The 20845-nt window shown below is 41.2% G+C and overlaps 1 protein-coding gene across 1 annotated transcript in view; it reads right to left on the bottom strand.

Moving 5' to 3' along the window:
* Nucleotides 1-19068, bottom strand: part of LOC124286746 (polycystic kidney disease protein 1-like 2) — a 31783-nt gene extending 12715 nt beyond the window's left edge. The window contains exons 1-11 of the mRNA XM_046723169.1: nucleotides 16200-19068; nucleotides 15148-15311; nucleotides 9800-9829; nucleotides 7866-8021; nucleotides 7028-7329; nucleotides 5925-6050; nucleotides 4421-4459; nucleotides 2902-3033; nucleotides 2518-2614; nucleotides 1476-1561; nucleotides 536-787 (exon numbers count right to left, since the gene is read on the bottom strand). Of these exons, the coding sequence (XP_046579125.1) occupies nucleotides 536-787; nucleotides 1476-1561; nucleotides 2518-2614; nucleotides 2902-3033; nucleotides 4421-4459; nucleotides 5925-6050; nucleotides 7028-7329; nucleotides 7866-8021; nucleotides 9800-9829; nucleotides 15148-15311; nucleotides 16200-18988 (4173 nt within the window). The 5' untranslated portion in view covers nucleotides 18989-19068. The remainder of the gene's footprint in view (nucleotides 1-535; nucleotides 788-1475; nucleotides 1562-2517; nucleotides 2615-2901; nucleotides 3034-4420; nucleotides 4460-5924; nucleotides 6051-7027; nucleotides 7330-7865; nucleotides 8022-9799; nucleotides 9830-15147; nucleotides 15312-16199) is intronic.
* Between the last annotated feature and the right edge of the window lie 1777 nt (nucleotides 19069-20845).

The following is a 20845-nucleotide window of genomic DNA, read 5'->3' as shown; positions in this document are numbered from 1 at the left end:
ATAGATAGTTTTTCAACACAGGTAAATCAACTAACAAACCATTGCGGTATATTGAATTGCATATTCATTCATTAATGACACCAAACGTTTGTGTGTGCTTGCAATGTTGATAGATACTTTCTCAGTCAATAATATCAAGCCCCAGAGTGGCCATTAAGAAAATGATATTGTTGACAGATGCTCTATGAGTTCATCAAGACAATACTATTATTATGATGTAATACCATGATGCCTCCGCGATATGACAAAACAATGCCATCATCGTAAGTAACAGAAAATACTACTACTAGATAAAATTTGTTAAGTGTATGTTAAATTCTTTTAAGTACATCGCTTTTTTAAGAAATGACTCAACTGGTATTTGTTGAAGATTATCACTGACAAATATACACAGAATATGCTTCCTGTCAGTCATTTAAATACATTTGAAAAAAAGATACGAATAATGTTTTAATTACCAATTTTTAATTTAACTTAAATGCAATACATTGTACCCACGGACTGTAGAACCATTGCAAAAACCTCTCTGACCTACCTCCACATCTACACTCGCTGCATCATCACTCAACAACTTCGCAGTGATGTCGGGGAACACTACAGTCTGTTTCTCAGATCCGGTGCCGGTCGAGGAGTTTGACAAACTTGATGCCTTTGTCCGCTGCACCTTGTAAGTGAGATCACCATTGGTGCTGGTAATAACGGTTGCTCTCTCACCAGCAACGCTACCCTTTAAGAGCATCCTAACCAAGGAGTCCCTTGATTCGAACACAGACTGGGTGGACGCAGCCTGTAGAAGAAGTGGAAGGCAAATGGATGAGAGTGCTGCTTGCCAACACAATGTTACTGGTTCTGGTTAAAAGATAATTCATTTAGTTAAATCCAGATTCCAGTTTATCAAAAGCAAACATAATTCTGAATAAACTATCATTTATCTCTTGAAATAAGCAATTCCGGAATAAACTATCATTTATCTCTTGAAATAAGCAAATTCCTGTTCAGGAGAAAATCTGCCATTTTCTTTCAATCTGGTCATCTTTAATTTTACACTTTCCAGCAACATGCAAGTATAGTTTAGTGCGTCAACTCTAACCAATTTAAACACTTGTGGCACTACATCACAATGATGACATCAGGCATGTAGAAAATGAACGTGGAGCGAAAAGAAGTGGGAAGACAATTTTAGTAGGGACACAAAGGGACATAGGACACCAAATGCTTTACCAGTTATGTAATACTTTATCATGACCTGATCGTAATCATCGCATTCATTAGGTATGGTTCAAGATCTAGTTTCATCTGAGACTCAGGAAGTCTAAAGATATCTGGTTGTCTCAGTGTTTCCCAGTATGAAGCATCACGGTGACTACGGGACAGGTGACTACGTCACTTGTCACATTGTCATTGTTCCCAGCGGTGTTGGTCATAGCTCATAACCATCAAACAGTCCGCATATTACATATCATGATAATATGTACCAGGGTCTTCTTGCTCTCGCAGTCAGTCTCACAGGTCGAGTTGAATGAGTTGGACAGCATCAGACCAATAAACGATTCACACAATCCTGAAATGTGACAGATATTTGTTATATTCGTCACGTTTAACGGCCAATGAAAAGTGTCGTTTCATGTGCTATATTGGAATGTGCATCACACAAATCATCAACACAGACAAAAGGTATTCTAGAATAGTGACAATTATTTGTTATCTAATTCTCATTACAAATGTCGAAAATTCAGTGTATTCTCTGAAAGAGTCAAGTGTGTCAGACTCATTCTGAATATGAGCGTAGCCAAACACATATAAACAATTATTACACATATGGTGTAACATAACAAGTGTCATATATATCATATGTGCACATATCATTTTTGCCTAGCAACCATTGTGTCTGTATTTCGTCGTCTGTGACGTCATTAAACAAATGAACGTAACGTCAATGAAGAGGGCCGTCACATTTGCTTACCATGTTGTACTACACAAATGTACATCAATAAAATGGATAATAAAGAAATTATTACACTTGAGCAAGTGTGTCATATGTCTTATACGGAACCTGTGCAATAATATGTATACAAAATTTAACTCTCGTTTCGTATAAGTTGTATGATGCACATGCTCATGTAATAATCTCTATATATCATTGCTATTGCTATCATGTTTTAATATTGCTCGTTTATGACATTAATTACTAATATTACAGAACTTCAAATAAATATACAATTATACCCCCTATTCTAAATGGCCCATGTTATTGTTAACATGTATGATGTTGTACACAGAGTGATATCGGAATGACATAGGAAAGGTCAAGGATCATAAGAGAGACGAATCTAGGATTCGAACCACTGACAGCGACTTTAGACAACCTGGCCATCTGTGCTCACTGCTCGTGTTTTCGTGTAATGTAATGGACACATTTACTTTGCCAGATGGGCTGCTTTGCCTGTCATAAAACAGTATATGTACAGACACCATGAGTATGAAACTGTAAAATGAAAGTTAACTGCATTAACGGACCTTTTGCCACTCTCTGCTGTGTGACAGAGTCGCTCGACTCATTGAAGACGCTGTCTAGAGAACCGAGCAGAGTACTGAACACTTGGACCGCCTTTTTCTGGAAAACAAACACCGATTATAGGCCACGGTTAGATAGTCTACTGACATACCAATAATCCTTACAGATACGGGTTGTAACAATGAAATTGGTTTGATCAGCTTATGATACTCATTCAATTAGTTAAAAACTTAATCATATTCATTAACAAATCCTTAGCCAGCTACACTGTATTTATTCGGAACGTTTCCCGATCTATTCATAAGACAATTCACATAAAAATCGCCAAAGATAGAACACTATGTGGAATTCAAGTGGATCCAAGGGAACAAAAAGTGTTTTCTTACTCTGGACGTGACCGAGAGTTCCTCTGGTTTCTGAGTGGCTTCTTTCAAGATGTCTGACATAAGTTCCACCTGGGAGGGAGTCTCCACCCAGTCGGCGTGTTCCGATATGTGACTTACCACATTCTCCCGCATCTGTTGTCAAACACATATTTGGGGGTGTTAGAGACAGGGCACCTGTTTGTCAGGACCGGGTTTTAAATCAAATGTGATCAGTGAAAGATTAAGCGGTTACTTGGACGGTCCAATCATCTCAAAATATATTTGTACTGTCCAAGGCATACATGCAGCCTAGTCTAACAAAATGGAAACTTTCAACACGATACTTATAACTTGAAGTAATACATGTGGTATTCAAAACTGTGTGTTTCATTCGAAATTAAACAGTAAATACTACTAAAGCGTTTGTGTTAACGCATAAATGCATCACACATCAAAATCAACACAACAGATATATACTTACATCACCAAAGACTTACAACAAATAAAAGATTCAGATGAAACTGGACATCCGTACATCACGACAAATACAAGACACACGTCAAAGTTCACAGACGAAACAGAATAGAGATATGGAATTCACAGCTGTCTAAAATAGATCACGGCTAGACAAACTCTGAACATTGATTTCTAGCAGGTTCAAATGTCCGTCGTCTGTTTTTTAGACTAGTTCAGTTGTCACTTTGAAGTAGTAGCAAAAGACGTTGCTTGGTTTTATGGCAGTCCAGTTGTGGTCCATAGGATTTAGGGCCTGCGATACAAATCTATTTTCATTCCGCCAATGTTCTTTTTTGTTGAATGAAGTCATCATGTTTACACGATCTCCAGTTTGTGGTATATGTCCAAATCCGATCGTAAGTAAGGTTAAACTACCATGTACCATTTACATTATATTTCTTGTTCTGCGAGTTGTCTAAGGAGAATCTTAAAAAACGTGAAAACAGCAAACAGCTGTAAAAATTGTTTACAACCATACGTCCAGATATCGAAGGAATAATTGTATAACCAGATATATCTTATTAGTGAAATAACAGGATTGAAGTGCGTGAGTTCATTACAATGTATTGATGGTGTTAAGGGTTCGTAGTAATGTCACTGGGATGCGGAAAAACTCAGAAGCTCGTACCCTTGTATCATCCAGGGCCCCGTTCCACAAAGGGACCGTAGCGCTAAGATGATCGTAACTCCCATACTTTAACATTGACTTACGACAGTCGTAGCGCTACGATGGCTTTGAGGAACGGGGTCCAGATACACAGATTTACACAGCTGTAATTGTCGGTAAAAAGCACGCACTATACTTGATAACAACTCACCCAAAAGAGGTCGTCGCTTCTTTGTTAAATTTAGTGAGTGAGTTTGGTTTTACGCCGCTTTTAGCAATATTCCAGCAATATCACGGCGGGCTTCTTTGTTAAAAGAGATGTTGCAAGCTCTGGCGAACATTGAACAAGCAGTGCGAACATATACACTAAAGCGTACGAACATTGTTCACGTCTACAATTTAGACACCACTGACTACCTGTGCAGTCACGGGTACAGGTGAGTTAGTGTTGCTCAGCTGAAATACAATCATGCTCAGAAAATGAACAAAACATGCTCAGAATGTGAACAAAACAATGCCATGTCATGCCATGCCATGCCAAACTCTACATTGGTACCTTCACCCGGTTCTAGTTGTGAACCTATAGAAGTTGTACATTCATGTAAATTTGGACATTTCTGTTTTCATCTCGTTCTTAAACATATGAGATATTTTATTTTCTTCCTATAAGTATTTTCTTGTTATAAAAGCAGGTATTTATCTTCATTAACGAAACCACCCCTTTTTATATTTCACAAAGAAAGTATGTTCTTTCATATCATGAATGGATTTGCTACGTTATATTTCAGTATAGGGACAATAGCAAAATTAAACGTATTGAAGGAATACTAGGCAATGATTCAGGGAAAAAATCATTAGCAGAACTTGTAGCCATATATCAAACATACTACTTTCAGTGCATGGTGGACCATACGGAAATGCCCTAATAATGCTTTGTTATACCTGAAAAGAAACAAACTATGGAAAGTCAGAAACTAAATGAAAAACAAACAGTTAGCACACGCAATGAGGGTGCTTATTATTCATTTCAACACGCATTACGTTTACAATGTGGTCATGCGACATAGTGACATTGCAGATCCCAGTCATGCAAATGCTTATGATGTTTTATCATCACTCTAAAAGAGAGCGTCGTGGTACCTAAATAATACCTACACATATGCCTTCAGACAGATTCACTACGACGGTGTGCTTTATTGGTATATTTGATTGTCTGGGACACATTTGCTCTATATCAGTATGATACAATGGAGCGATCGGCAATGTCCCTTAAATCTGCAAGAACATTATTTCAACATTGTTAAAACTATGCTAATGATTTAAACCAGATATAAAGTAACGTCACTGCTTCCGGTCACCAAAGCTTTTATCTATTCAACAGGTTGTAAATATTTCTAGTCAGAGATAGTGAACACTTCACTTGCCTGTCTGATCCTTAGTAAACCTATATGCAGTTCTCACCTATCGATCGTCGTAAATCATAATTTCATAGTCGAGCTACGTTTCATTTGCCAATTGCCACACTTCGCAGTTCTAATAGTGCACACTGTATTTCATTCTTTTCTTAATCCTTGCTTAAATGAATAGAATGATGGCCTCATCCATTGTTCATGACACCACATGGATATTATATGGAGGTATACGTAAGTGTAGTAATAAATGAATAGATACTTTGTTTAATGAGTAATAATCCATTAACAAGTCCCCATAGCAGTTTACAGTGCACAGAGTACCTTAAAGCGGAATGATATGGAATTAATCAGTCTTTCAGAGACTGCTTTTGAAGTATCTCTAATGCTGTACGTGGACCATGTGTTAGTTAACTGAGTATAGCCTCTGAAATGATCAACAACTCAATTGACAAACCAACAACATGAACCTGTCGTGATGAAACCTTAGTCCCGCAATACTACAGTCTCACCTCATGCAGACGATCTATGACACCCATGTTTATCAGCAATAAGGCGGAGATGTCTTTCTCAGCTTCAAATCTTTTATAGTCGGTGTCCTTGTAAACGTCGGATACAAAACCACTGCTTGGAATTACCTGGAATGTTGACATTTACTCGGTTAAATAACACAGTACTGGTCTTCAAAATGTGTGATATAAACGATATATTCATTTGAGCAAAAAATCAGCAACTTAATACTCAAATGAATAATTAATGAATACATCTTCTCAAATGAATGAGTGAATGAGCATACACACACTTGCATATATATTCATTCATTCATTCATTCAATCATTTGAGCAGTCATGTGCTCATTATTTTGAAGTATGTGTATTTTCTTGGTCATTTAGTCATTATAAAACTCGTGAAAGATTTAGTATCAAACTCCCTTTCGCTCGTTTGATTCCCAATCATTAACTCGTTTAATAAAAATGGTATTACAATGACGTTCGTTTAGAATCCTCTATTCATTACCAAATCTGCAAATCTATTCTGATTATAGTATATATCGTTTATAACAAAGAGGTTAATGACATCACTTTCTCATATGGCCAAAATCATTTATATCACACATTTGGAAAACGAGTATTACACAACAACTCGGGTGCCAAAGTGTTCCTTCCATTCGTATCCCATAACATCGTTATATTAAGACAACTCGTCGATATCAATGTAAGGAATTTCAGGAAATGATTGATTGCCTTCACCTGTGTATAGAGGTATATCAGTTGATACATGCCACATCCCCATTAACCAGTAAAATCTTATCAAATAAACTAAATAACTTAAAGAGTACTTGTAACTTATGTCACGGAGAATACATGTACTCTTCATTATTCCGAATGAAATAGTCTTGGTTTAAACAGAAGGTCTCTTGCATGGAACATCTGAGCTAGTTGCTGAAATAAACCATGTTGTATACCCTTTATCGACGCCCTTAAAAAATGAAAGTTTTGTGTTTGTAACAATGAGTCCATTACGTTGGAACGTATTCTATGGATACAATAAACTACATTCCCTCGAATTACAGGTCGAGTTTACGATCAGTACGAACAAACTGAGGGTAACGAACCTTGATGGAAAGCGTCGTGTTATTTGTAGCTCCACTGCTGTCTGCCACTTCAACATAAAGGTCAATATAATGATCCTCTTCATCTAGTCCAGAGCGGAACATCACTTCCGGTGTTTGGACATTGGTTCCGGTCACCTCGTAGAATACATGGGGTCTTGATGTCAAACCACGCGCTCGGTAGGAGAATTTGAATGTCAGTGGTGCTTTGTACCTGCTGTCTTCAACTGGAGCTCGCACTGGGCGATCTCCTTCGTCCAGCCAATCTTCGCAGTAAATCACAAACATCGTCTTAAACTCCATACCTAAAACATGGTGGTGACATAGTTCAAGTGAACCATACAGTGATCTGTTTTGTAGACATATTAAAAGGCATTCCGAATCTGGTTGTGTGAAGCTCACTGTAAAAACGACATTAATCTATCTCAGGTATTAATCTGTATTTACCATTACTATCAAAGTAATAGCTTTTTAGTTGTTTGTTGTTTAACGCCACACGTAGCAATATCCCAGCTATATGGTGTCGGTCTACGCAATTCGGATACGATGACATGTGCCAACCAAGTCAGCCTGACCACCCGATCTCGTTAGTCACCTCTTACGATAAGTGTGGGTTGCTGAAGATAAGTTCTAACCAGGAGCAGTCAAACGGGTGTGAAACAGTTAAAGTTACCATTTTAAAGTACATACATGTAAATGTAAAACAGAAAAGCTGTGGAAGTAATGACGGCGACCTAAGCAGGTCTTTACTATCGGGAGGAAATGCATTTATGGTGCACATCGCGGATTTGCTTTGGAATTTAACCTGATTATGTTTGTGACAATTTGAATGATGACTGACCCAACTGTTTATCAGCGTAGCAGTGTCCACCATAAGGTGGGAAATTGATGCTGATGTCTCTCTCGGTGATCATGGCGTCATATGTCAGGCGGAGACGGTAGTCAACTCCAGGAGCTAGACTTCCCGGGTTCAGTGCCAAGTTTGGACCCACGAAACCTGTACATATCAAGATTGTAAAGATGTGAAATACGAGTATTAGTTGACTCAAAATGCTTCTAATAGCACATGTGGGGTTATACAACAGAACTCAGGAATAGACAGCGACATAGGTTATACAGAAGAAACTCATTATTATGCAAGGAAGGAAGATATTCCCGGATATCATCAGCTGGATATTAGTGTCTTGTGCTGAATTACTGAAGAATACTCACGAGGTACAAGATGTTTTAAGAGAGAGTACTAAAATGTTGACATTTGTTATGAAACGACTTTGAGTGAACACCTATACAATTACACTAAGTTACTGATAGAATTTTTAAGCTGATGACGTCGTAAAATATTCGAGTCCTATTTCCAGATTATCAATGTGTTGGAACATTTTTTGCGAGATCTTTTCTCCTTAAGTGTTTACACAGAAATGTGTGTATTCACAACGCAGGTGAGAATGTGACAGATGGAGGTGTGAAGACAGGGCCTGAGTGTAGTATCATGTTATAAACAGTGGGTAATATAACTACCTAATACATTATCTGGTATTTTGATTCTGTACACCTTGTGCTTTTTGAGACACTGAAAACCTCACATTTAACAATGATTAAGGACCAAATCATGCACTTCAAGTTATATTTTATTCAGTGAGTGAAAATTACAGTTTTACGACGCTTTTAGCAACATTCCAGCAATATCACTGCGGAGGACACCAGAAATGGGCTTCACACATTGGGAACATGTGGGTTTTCTGATACAGAGCTGAGGCATGGGTCTATATCAGTTTACATTATCGGTGTAGTACATTTACATGCATGTAAAAGAGTACTTGGTGTAAATAAAAACACGCCATGTGCAAAAATAGAAGAATTGGTATTTTAGAAGATGCTATTTGATGAACATAGAGAATTGTCTGGGTTTCATCCTCTTGTGTATTGTTTGGTACAACGTTTCAGGGCTTGTTCTGGCCCCATCATTAGTTCTACCTGTTCATCAACAAATAGAAGTGTTATGAAGCTGTGAGACTTAATTTACTAAATATGTAACGTTACATGATACTCTCGATTTGTATTTGCCTAAAATGGAGAGTATTACTATCTTTCGTGTGTTGCAAAGCGGACCAACAGAAGGTTTGTGCGTGCATGGCAATGTCATACTATAAACGATCCTTAAAGGTATGTTTATTTATACTGACTGACTGAGTTTAGTTTTACGCCGCTTTTAGCAATATTCCAGCAATATCGCGGCGGGGGACACCAGAAAAGGGTGTTTATTTATAAGGTGAAGGAATCAAATTGAGTAATAATATGCATGAAGCAGTCTTTTCGACTCTATGTTCTTTCGTAGTCGATGTTGTAGCCATGAATATATGCCGGCAAATGATAAATATCATGTGTATCACAGCATTTTGTTCATGTACTTGTGGTGTGTGACTACCAGTATAGATGTGTTAGCTCCATGTCTGGGCAAGCCACAGACCTATGATGCTTGCTTACCAGAACTCGTGATGTACTGAGGATACTGTGTAACACACCCATCGAGGTATACAAAAGTGATATGAAATCATACGCTTTGAAATTCTCTCTGTGTGAGTTCATCGGAGAATGAACCTTCAGACAGTTTATATCTACGGAAACACGAACGCTCATACAATTAGGCTCCGTGAAGCTTCATATTCTGATGATCTCACACAAAGTGAAAGTCAGTTTTTAAATGTTGAATTCCAGGTCATGCATTTAAACATCATGCAATATGCGAACCATTATTTTATCAACCATGCAAAATACCTGTCTGTTCCACATCTGTTGTATTTTCACCTGTAGAGAAACGTAAGTAAGGGTGACATTTGAGATAATGTTTGCAGGAAGCAATATCACAACGAGTGCAAATAACTGACTGAGGTGAACATTCGCCTGACTGGACACTGTATCCACCCAATCAAAGGATAAACTTATGTCAACAACGATACTATTCTTATTTGGTGTCGATACATAATGTAATTTTTATGATAAAATTAATATTTTATACTTATCCTGACTCATGCTTATTTGCTTTCTCATTCCTCTCGTCCGAACGGTCAAGTGGAACGTTGAATCCCTTCAATTCCCTTGAAGTGAACGTACAGTCACTCACCCTGAGTTACCTCCCTTGTTACCGACAAAACCGTCACGTGACCACCTCATGCCTTGGTCCTCACTCTCTCCGACTATTGCCCCACGCAAGTTTACAGGGAACCCCGTGTGGTGAGAGGGGGTTGTTGGGAAGGCCAGGATAAGTATAAAATATCAATTTTATCATAAAATTACATATTTTTGCTTATCCTGACTCATGCTTATTTGCTTACTGAATCCGACGGAATAGGTGGTGGGTCAGCAACCTACGGGATTCCCTGCATGATTGTATTCACGTCAGCATTCGCTTGATATATATACCCCCTGGGAATTTTCTTCTTCTGCGGCTAACTTCTATATTTCTTGATGCTCATCGGGGGACCACCTTCACATAAATTCGTATTAGAAGTAACCTCTAGGTTTTGTGGATTTAGTATACTAGACGCCTGGTATTATAGATATCTGCAACGACCCTAAGTGTTCCGGTAAGATCTATTACCGAAACTGGTATCGCGACCCATCTGTTAAGGCAAGGACTTTACCATAACTGAGTCTTTGTATCACTCATGCGCTGACTTATCTTGTAAGACAGGGGAACATGGACTTTCAGCCGGTGGCAATGGATCAGTTGCCTGGCGTCAAAGAGTCTGCGTGACAATGGTGAGATTTCTTCAACGTCTGGCCGGCATAGTGAGTTGCCTGATACGCCTTCCGTCGAGATGTCTCTTAGGTAGTGGTTAGCGAAGACAATGTCTGACTTCCAAAAGCAGCCTTCCATGATGGATGATATCGAGCAGTTCCCATGTAGGGCGAGTGTCGAGGCCAGTGCTCATATGGACTTGATGGTCTTGGAGGCTCTAACCCTGCTGCTTTGTAGGCTCTTAGGATCACCGCTCTGATCCAGAAGGAGACCGTGGTACGGGAGACTTCTACAGTCGTAGCAAGTGATAGCAGGATGAAAAGACGCTTGAACTTCCTTCTTCTCGCAGCACTTCTTTCTAAGTAGATCTTCAGTGATCAGACCGGGAATAAGGACAGGTCTTGTGTGTCCTCTGGATCCAGGATGGTCGATAATGCCGGAACGTGGAACTGACGATCCGGTTGGCCCGGTATCTTGTTCTTAGTCCCATCTAAGACCTAGATGGACTGCCGCCCTTCCTCCCGTGTCGAAATCTTGTACGTCAAGGGCGTGGATCTCAGATATCCGAGCAGCAGTAGCCAGGGCGCGGAGGAATATGATCTATTGAGTTAATAACTCAAATGTTGTCTGCGTCAGCGGCTCATATACATCACTGAAGAGATGCTGCAACACTATGTTGAGGTCCCATGCTGGTGCTCTGAACTTCTGTTGTTGATCTTCTAACTTCAAGGATCTCAGCAGTGTCACTAGTTCAGGCACCTTGGTCAACTTTACCCCTGTCTTCATAGTGACGACCGAGCTGATTGCCGCAAGGTAGGTAGACAATGTAGAGCCCTTCAGATGTCTAGTAGACCTCAAATGACACAAGCAGTCTACTTGTGGACACCTGTCGAACAGCAAACTGGTCAAAGCTTCTCCATTTATCATCATACAAGTTACGTGTACAATCTACGAAAAGCCAAGGTCACTGCCTTGGCTGTTCTAGTGGAGTACCCTCGATTCTTCAAGCATTACGTGATATGCTCCATACGTGTAACCGGAACGCTTCTGGGTTGCCGTGTCGCTGGTTGGTGTGAGGGTGGACGAGTAGGTTCGGCCTGTCTAGAAGTCGTAGTACTGGTTTACCGTGTTGATCTATGAGGTCTGGGAACCATAGTCTCGCTGGTCAGTAAGGCACGACCAAAGTCAGCTATAGACCCTCGCCGGGCTGATCTTGTGTAGCACTTACGGTAGCAGGATCGCTGGGGGGAAGGCGTAAGCATTCAGTCCTTCCCAGGATATGGTTAGGGCGTCGACTGCCCATGCCATTGGGTCTGGCCCTGGCGAGACGAACGTTGTCACCTGATGGTTGAAAGGGGTCGCAAACAGGTCGATGAGAGGACGGCCGAGTCGTGTTGTTACCCACTGGAATGCCTCCGGATGCAACTTCCACTCATTGGGGGACGGCCGTACTGGTCTGGATAGAGCGTCTGCTAAGACGTTTTTCGCCCCCTAGGATGTGGCAGGCCCTCATCCTTAGGTTGATGTCGTCTGCGATGCCGAACAGCTGGAATGTTAGATGAAGCAGTGGCGCTGATCTCGTGGACCCCTGCAGATTGATGTAGAAGGCCACCGTTGAGATGTCCGTGTGTATCACCAGGACCTGATCTTTTAGCTGCGCTGCCCAGTGTTGCACTGCCTCTATTACTGCTTTCAGTTCTAGCCGGTTGATGTGCAGACCCGTCTCTGTTTGTGATCACTGCCCTACTGCATTCTCGTTGTTGAGATGTGCCCCCCATCCTTGGAGGGACGCATCCATGTAGAGATGAAGGTCGTAAGCTGGCTCTCTCAAACAGGTTCCGCCGCAAACAATTAATCTTACTGTTCACCAAAGCAGGAACTGCTTTAGATGTTGTGGGATGGCGAACCCTCTGGACATTGTCTAGATGAGCTATCAGGAAACGCTGTAGCGGTCGTAGCTGCAATCTTCCTCTGCGTGTGAGAGCCTGCGCCGATGTTAGTAGACCCAAGAGTCGCTGCCACGTTCTTAAGTCTAGTGGAGAGTTGAGGGCGTCTTGTATGCACGACTAGATGCTCTGCTATCGGTCGTCTTGAACCAGGATTCGATTCTCTGACGTCAGGAACCTGATGCCCAGGAACTGTAGATCTTGGGTCAGCTCTAACTCCGACTTTTAAAGATTCACCTGCACAATTGTGTCAGCAGGTTGATCATAAACTGCAATTGTTGTTTGAGTTGATCTTCTTCCTGATGCGCCTGGATGCCGTCGTCTTGGTTGAAGGCACTGCATAGACCCCTCTGATGGAGATAAGCTTCGATCGGTTTGGTTATTCGCGTAAATAACCACGGGGCCGACGAAATTCCAAAGGGCAGGACCTTTCACTGGTAGTGTCATCCTTCGAACAGGAATCGCAGGTACTTCTGTGCTTCAGCACCAGGCGCCCCAAAATCTCTTGAAGATCGCTGTGTAGGGGTATGCAGCGACGACCTCGAATATCTAGAAAAGTGCATAGATGATGAGGATTGCTTCCCTGAAGAGGCCACTTGATGCTTCTTATGTTGCGATGACGTCTCTGCCAGAGGGGACTTCCTCTTACTTGTCAGTATGTGGAGTTAACTTCTCCCGTACAGGAGACGGCGCAGACCTCGACTGGGACGACATCCATAATTCAAACATGTGATTATATACAATAATCAAGCATGAAGGTCATAATCAAACCGTAAACCAGCCATTGAAGAACACCCAGGATGTGAATCAAGCGCTGAGACGTGATGGACCAATATTTTACACTGTGAAATGTGAACAAATAGTCATCTGGAACGGAGTCAAAACGTGAATTAATTTGACATGATATGTACAAATTTTGTTACAAATATGATAAATAACATATTAATAAACACATTCACGGCAGAATGTGAGCTATATATGCAAACATTATGAAGTTATAAGCCGCGAAGGGACCCTGAAGTGACCGCCCAACCATCCGCTTGGGCGATAGAGGAGCGAGTGAGGACCAAGGTATGAGGTGGTTACGTGACGGTTTTGGCGGTACCAAGGTAGGTAACTCAGGGTGAGTGATTGTACGTTCGCTTCAAGGGAATTGAAGGGATTCAAGTCTCCACTTGACCGTTCGGAAGATAGGATGAGAAAGCAAATAAGCATGAGTCAGGATAAAGAAAATTATATGATATTCAGTTTTGGTCGCCCCCACAGTAACAAATCAGCTGTATGTGATTCTAGACAAGTCAAGTGACTGACATCATGGACGTTGATCCACGTGTGATTTAGGATACGTTCAAAGCAATCAATACTTCATGAACCTTTCCCAGTCTAAGTAAACTTAGGCTCAGTATTATTCGTTACCCTGCAATACTAACAAAACCTAGTAGAAGGTCGCGTCAGCTAACCTTTGGGCGATCTATAACCGTCCAATCAAACGCAAGACGACCGAATGGATTTAACCAATCAGATAACGACTACTTGTTAGGGTTCGGCGGGACTTACAAAACGGTTTTTGATTTTCTCTTCCCTGGTCGCTGACACTGATCTATCAACAAACGAAAATCCACATAAAACACAGATATTTGACCTGCAGTATATACGCTTATGGGTTTCTAATGACATGGTTACTATTTGCTTATATTTTCGCAAGATGACATCCTTGAATATTGACAAAAGCGCTATTTCCAGCGATTGTTTATTCATTGCGTGTATCACTCGGAAGCGATCGTGCGGAAAATCGTTCGGAATCGTTCGAGGTTTGAGGTAAAGGTTCAAACGGTATGTACGAATATTAACTTTCGAGATTTGGTAAGCTGTGTTCTGATTGGTCAGTCAAAAAGGTTAGTTGACGCGACCTTCTACTAGGTTTTGTTAGACTCAGTTTAGCAGTGAAACGAATAATACTGAGCTTTACTTAGTTTACTTAGACTTGAACCTGTCCCCACAATCCATTTTGTCGCCACTTACAACAGGTTTCTGTAGATATGCGAAACTCACAATGACGGCTTCTATGTTTCTGGAGCCCAGACTCTACCCTTGTGAATATATTAGGTCTTTTATGGATACATGGATTTGATCTCCACGACGGATCTGTCACGACATTCTATGTTCTTTTGCACGCCTTTGCGTGATGAAAATTATTGGTTTATTTAATATGTCGCTCCTTGGGAATTCAAGTATTAACCTTAATTTTATAACTACGAAGATGGGTGTGTATCATGATATAATCGATTCATTAGAACTGATCAAATGAATCACAGCACCAAGGTCATTGTAAGACTCTTTCAATGAGCAATTGATTCGTGGACTTACATATATACTTGGTTTTGCATTATGACTGCACAACAACTGAACAATACAGAGATACAAGAACTATTATTCACCTTCTGCGATCCACAGTGTGATGTTGAGTTGTTGGTAAGTGCCTGCATCGATGAAGAAGAGCTCCCAGTGAAAGGGAAATTCTTGTAGAGCACAAAGTTTGCAGACACTTTCCAATCGCAGCGGCTGGTTTGCCACAACCTTGGCACCACAGTTGTCAAAACACCTTTAAAACAAACACATGGAAGCCTTCGGTATGATTTCGTCTGTGCTGATTCATTACAGGTATATCAAGGCAGTGGTGATGTGCAACGTACCGTTTCATAGGTAACTAATAATGTGTATTCCAATACCACAACCGAAAACCGCTTGAATTATAAGTAATATATATAATCAAGAATACGTTTCAAATTCTCAAATTCAGCAGCTTGACCGGTCAGTTTGTATTCAAAATGGTACTAATCCAACTGAACTGTCCGCATTGATTGTTATCTAATCATGGTTAGGGAAATTCGTATACACGTGGACGTACTGAAACAAAATTGTCTGAATTCTCGGACATAAATTGAAAATAGAAGTGACAAAAATATTTCCAAATTACAAGGAATTTGTACTTAAAGCAGAATCCATTTTACGATTTCGACTATATCAAAAGCATACAGTGAGTGAGTTTAGTTTTACGCCGCACTCAGCAATATTCTAGCTATATGGCGGCGGTCTGTAAATAATCGAGTCTGGACCAGACAATCCAGTGAACAACAGCATGAGCATCGATTTGCGCAAATGAGAACCGATGATATGTGTCAACCAAGACAGTGAGCCTGACCATCCGATCCCGTAATTCGCCTCTTACGACAAGCATGGGTTACTGAAGGTTCATTCTAACCCGGACCTTCACGGGTCATAAGCATATAGTGAAGAATCACTCTCAAATGGCGATAACAGGTGTTGGCGAAACGGTTAGCTATTTTGCCTCATCGACACCCATCACTCAGACATGAAAAGACAAGTCAGTTGTTCTCCTAAAATACCATGAGAACATATGGTCGAAACAGGTTACCTTGGTCGCTCATGCGTAATAATGTCAAAGACGGAAATGAACACACCCACTTACCTCATTTCAATAGGAATTATTCTTGAGCCAACAGTTTTCACTCTTTGTTCTCCATACATAACACGACTATCTTTGCTGATGACTAAACCAAATACATATACCAGATTCACCACAAGTTCATATGAGTTCACATGAAGACTTTCGGAGGTCTGGTTCAGATATCCAAATCCATTGCCAAAACATCCAGGACTTTCAGTTGAAATGCTCTCCATGGGAATACTGTTATTATCAGTGGATAGAGACTCATTCAGCAGGCGACAGTACCATTTGTATTGTAATCCTTTAACGGTATTACCACTGTAGTCTGGATCATAGGATGCACTGCCGTTCACTACTAGATCGTCACCGACATACACCGTTCGGAGATAGTCCCCTGATATGGAGAATTTGAGCTGAGAAGGTATAATTTCTATAAATGAGTAATCAGTTGTGTTATAATCAGAACCTACTTCATAGGAGACAGTTAGAGATATTTTGTACACTCCATACGGTAGGTACCTTGATGGAACGGTCATCGAAGGTAGGCCGTTCGTTGGGTTTGTTATTTCTTCTATGACATCAACCATCTGATGTGACTGGTTGCCTGATACGGACACCCTCTCCATGACCCAGTTGTAAACAGTGTTGACTGGAGGATCACACTGGGTGTCAATGTTAGCTGACAACTCAAACCGTTTGGACCGTTTGATGGTCACTGGGGACAGTTCGTCCTTTGAGAGACCAAGAATCTGAACCTGCGGCTCAATACAGAGATATTCCAGAACAATGACTGGCAACGATACAACGTCCCAAGATACTTCGTTAGAGCTGTTTACTGTGACGTTGTAAGTACCTGCGAACTGGTACACATTACTAACCATTAGCGATGACCCCGAGTTTTCTTTAAACTTGATACCCTTATATTCCGGTCGCGATGGACAGGAAGCAACGCCATATAACATTACAGATCCATCATTGAAGTCAAACATAAAACAAGTGTCCGTTCCCGGTGAGATCACTGTTAGCAGGAACGTGATTGGTTTGTTGAATCGGACTGGAGCATTTGATGTGAGAATGAGTCCTGCAACCTTGTTTTGCACATGGACCGTCAATGTTTCAGACACATTGTTGAAACTGTTGGATGCCCATATAGTGACTTCATAGTTCCCAGTGTCGTTGTATATGTGTTCCACCGTATCTGAAGCAGTTGGGTACGACCTTGTATAGTTCTGTGTAATTGCTGTTCCATCACCTAGATCATATATGTATGTGATGAGAGACCCATAACCTACATCTGCTGTTGCGATAAGTGCTGAGCCAACTGGGATGAACATTCTATTGATAGCCACTGTGATATTCGATATGGGTCCACCAACCTTCAGGTCTTTGGACAGAGCCTTAGTACTGACGTTATTGTAAATAGTAACGTTAAGAACAAAGACACCGTGTGTTTCATATTTGTGTGTAATATTCTGGTGATGATCCTGAATGTCAGTCCTGACACTTGACACTGAGCTTGAATCACCAAAATCTATGTCACTAACTGCATTAGTGGGAATATCTGACGCATTAACAACCTTGAATATGACATAAAGTTCAAAGTCAACTGGATTTAAGACGTCATCTGCGACGACTTCAACATCAGCGACAGAGACTTCAGTGGTGAGGTTACACATTGAACTGACACTTCCATGTATGTTACTGACTGTAAGGTTGATGGTTTTCTCCCCAATGTAACTGTAGCTGTGTTGATATGTGAACACATGGTTGTAGCTGTTTCTGGGTGATGTCAGTTCCACGCTCGTCACATCATCCAGCTGTAAGTCAATAGTCAGGTTGGAACCTTTCGCAATAGTAATGGTGAAGTTTATAACCGCGTCCACAGCATGGAATGTTCCATTTGGTACAATGGTCACCTGGTCAATTGGAATTTCAATTAATACACTTGTGTTATAGTCTTCATGAGATACAAGATTATAGGCTACAAGAGCAAGAGCATGTTGTCCCGTCCAGTTGTAGAATACATGAGGTAATACTGCAGATCCCGACAAATTACTGAACACATAGTTTTCAAGGCGTGTCTCTCTCCCGTCCATCAGAAGGTTAAAGGTTACATTAGTTCCTGTATCGAGACTCCAGGACACATTGACGTCATCCAGGTAACGAACTGGGTTGTCGTTTGAGAGCTGGATGTTACTGATGACGTCCTGAATGATGACTGCGCCGATGTCAGTGTGGTAGGAGACATTGTTGTAGCATGTAATATTGGCAACATACACCTCTGCAGTGGCATATGTATGACTGAAGGAAAATGGTAAAGAATCATCCGTTTTGAACAAACTCTCGCTATCCCCATCACCAAAGTCTGCCTCACACGTGATGTTAGTTCCATTTAGGACTGTTACAGTGAAGCTGATCAGCTCGCCGGTCTTTTCGAAACTTATATAATCTGTGGCTATACTTGTTATAGGGATATATACATATATATCAGTCATATAGTCCTTGTAACTGATTTCATTCATTGCTCTTACAGACACAGTAAATCTGCCAGGTTTATCAGCAGCAAATGACGTGGTATTAAATCCTGTATAGTAATCTGCATCAATGGCTTGTGTTGAGATAAAATACCCAGCATCTGTGCCGTTATTAACGACCATTGTGAAATTAATAGAGTGCCCCATTTCTAACACAACTCCCGGCACTGTGGTAACAACAAGCGTGTCTATCCCAGCAGATGGTGCTACGAGAGGCTGCAGACTTCCAGTGTTATACACAGAGACAGCGTTTTCTCCGCCACATGTCTCAGACATGATGGTGGAGCAGTTGACGTTACAGCTGGTGTCGGGTATGACAGGCTCGCTACCTAGAGTGTCATTACAGAAGACTCTACAACATTAGAAACGCACCACACTACAATGCACTGAAAAAAATGTGAAAATATAGGTTGGAATGAATGCATGATCAATTATGATAGGGATCTCAACATGTAAAACACACATGGTTGTTTGGACTGTTGCATCAAAACAAAACCACATTTGTGACTCGATATCATGAAAATCATGAAATGCAGGTGATTTTAAAACTTCTGACGCAATATCCACAAATGCACATGGGTATAAAAGATCACAATTGCCAAACTGTTAATCACCAGTTTAAGAGAGAATTCAACCGTGATTGACCCTGTTTACCATGCCACGTTTGACACCGGAACAACGAGAAGGAGCAGTGTGTTGCTTGAATGCTGGATGGTCGACTCGGGAAGTGGCTCAAACATTCAACTGCCATCATTCCTCAATTGTCAGACTCCGCCAAAGCTTGCAGCAGACTGGAAGTACCCGTGACCGTCAACGTCCTTGACAACCACGTGTCACCACGCCCAGACAAGATCGACACAAGTCATTGTGTTGTCCCACTTACGGAACAGAACCGAGACTGCTACACGTACAGCTTTGACAATACAGGGGCGACGTGGAATCATCAGCGACCAAACCGTACGGCGCCGTTTACGTCAGTATGGCCTCAACGCTCGGCGTCCCTACAATGGCCCCATATTGACACCCACACACCGACAATGTCGATTAGACTGGCCTGCACCCATCGAAGATGGACGCAGCAACAGTGGGAAGGTGTTCTCTTCACTGATGAATGTCGTTTTCATCACAGTCACGCAGGTGGAAGTGTTCGTGTATGGCGACGTAGTTGGGGACGCTATGCGGATTGCTGTGTGCGACAGGTAGATCGTTGGGGTGGGGGTAGTGCGATGGTTTTGGTGGGGGTAGTGTGATGGTTTGGGGCGTCATAAGTGTTCATTCAAGAACACCACTACATGTGTTTCGAGGACGTGTTAATGCCATCACCTACACAAACGACGTCTTTACGAAACCACGTCATTACACATCTGAACGCCAATCCACGTCTCCAAATCCTTCAGCAAGATAATGCTCGAGCACACACAGCAAGGCACCATGGACTTTTTGACGCAAAACAATGTGGATGTGCTTCCATGGCCAGCTCTATCACCCGATGTGGCTCAACTGAGCACATCTCGGATGAAATGGGCCGACGTCTAATGATGGAAACACCTGCTGTCAATGTCCGTCAATTGGTATGTGTATGGCAACAGATATCCTAGCGAATAATCAGGACGGAGATTTTCTCTCTCAGACAGCTCTGTGTTGCAGTTATCAACGCCAATGGTGGACACGCCAGCTACTGACAGTGTTTACAGTTAACTTGTGACTTTGGGTTTTGACCCCTGGTGCCTCTATACGTGTCATGCTCTGTCAATACATCATTTTTCGGATAAATGTTTTCGTCATTTGTTGAGGGAATCTCCAAGCTTTCTGACGATGCTAAGATATCATGGGTACATTTCAGTCTGAAGGGGATATTTCGTATTATATGGGTGGTGCGTTTCTAATGTTGTTCAGTATATATTGGCTGCGACCTTAAATATACATTCCTATGTTTTAATAGTAAAGCCCGATTGACCAAACCTTATTCAGCACACAAACAGGTGCAAAGATGGAATAGCTACAATATCAATCTCAAATTGTTTGGTATATCGCATCACTGCGGTCTCTATACAGTCTCGTACGTGTGCGTAGCGTATCAGTTAATCATGAGACATGGTGTACTGGTATTACTTCTGAAGTTAATTATGTACC

Source organism: Haliotis rubra, unplaced genomic scaffold, assembly GCF_003918875.1.
Source record: "Haliotis rubra isolate DU_JTF1 unplaced genomic scaffold, ASM391887v1 Scf39, whole genome shotgun sequence".
NCBI classification, from domain to species: Eukaryota; Metazoa; Mollusca; class Gastropoda; order Lepetellida; family Haliotidae; genus Haliotis; species Haliotis rubra.
This window is presented reverse-complemented; position numbering and strand designations above follow the sequence as displayed.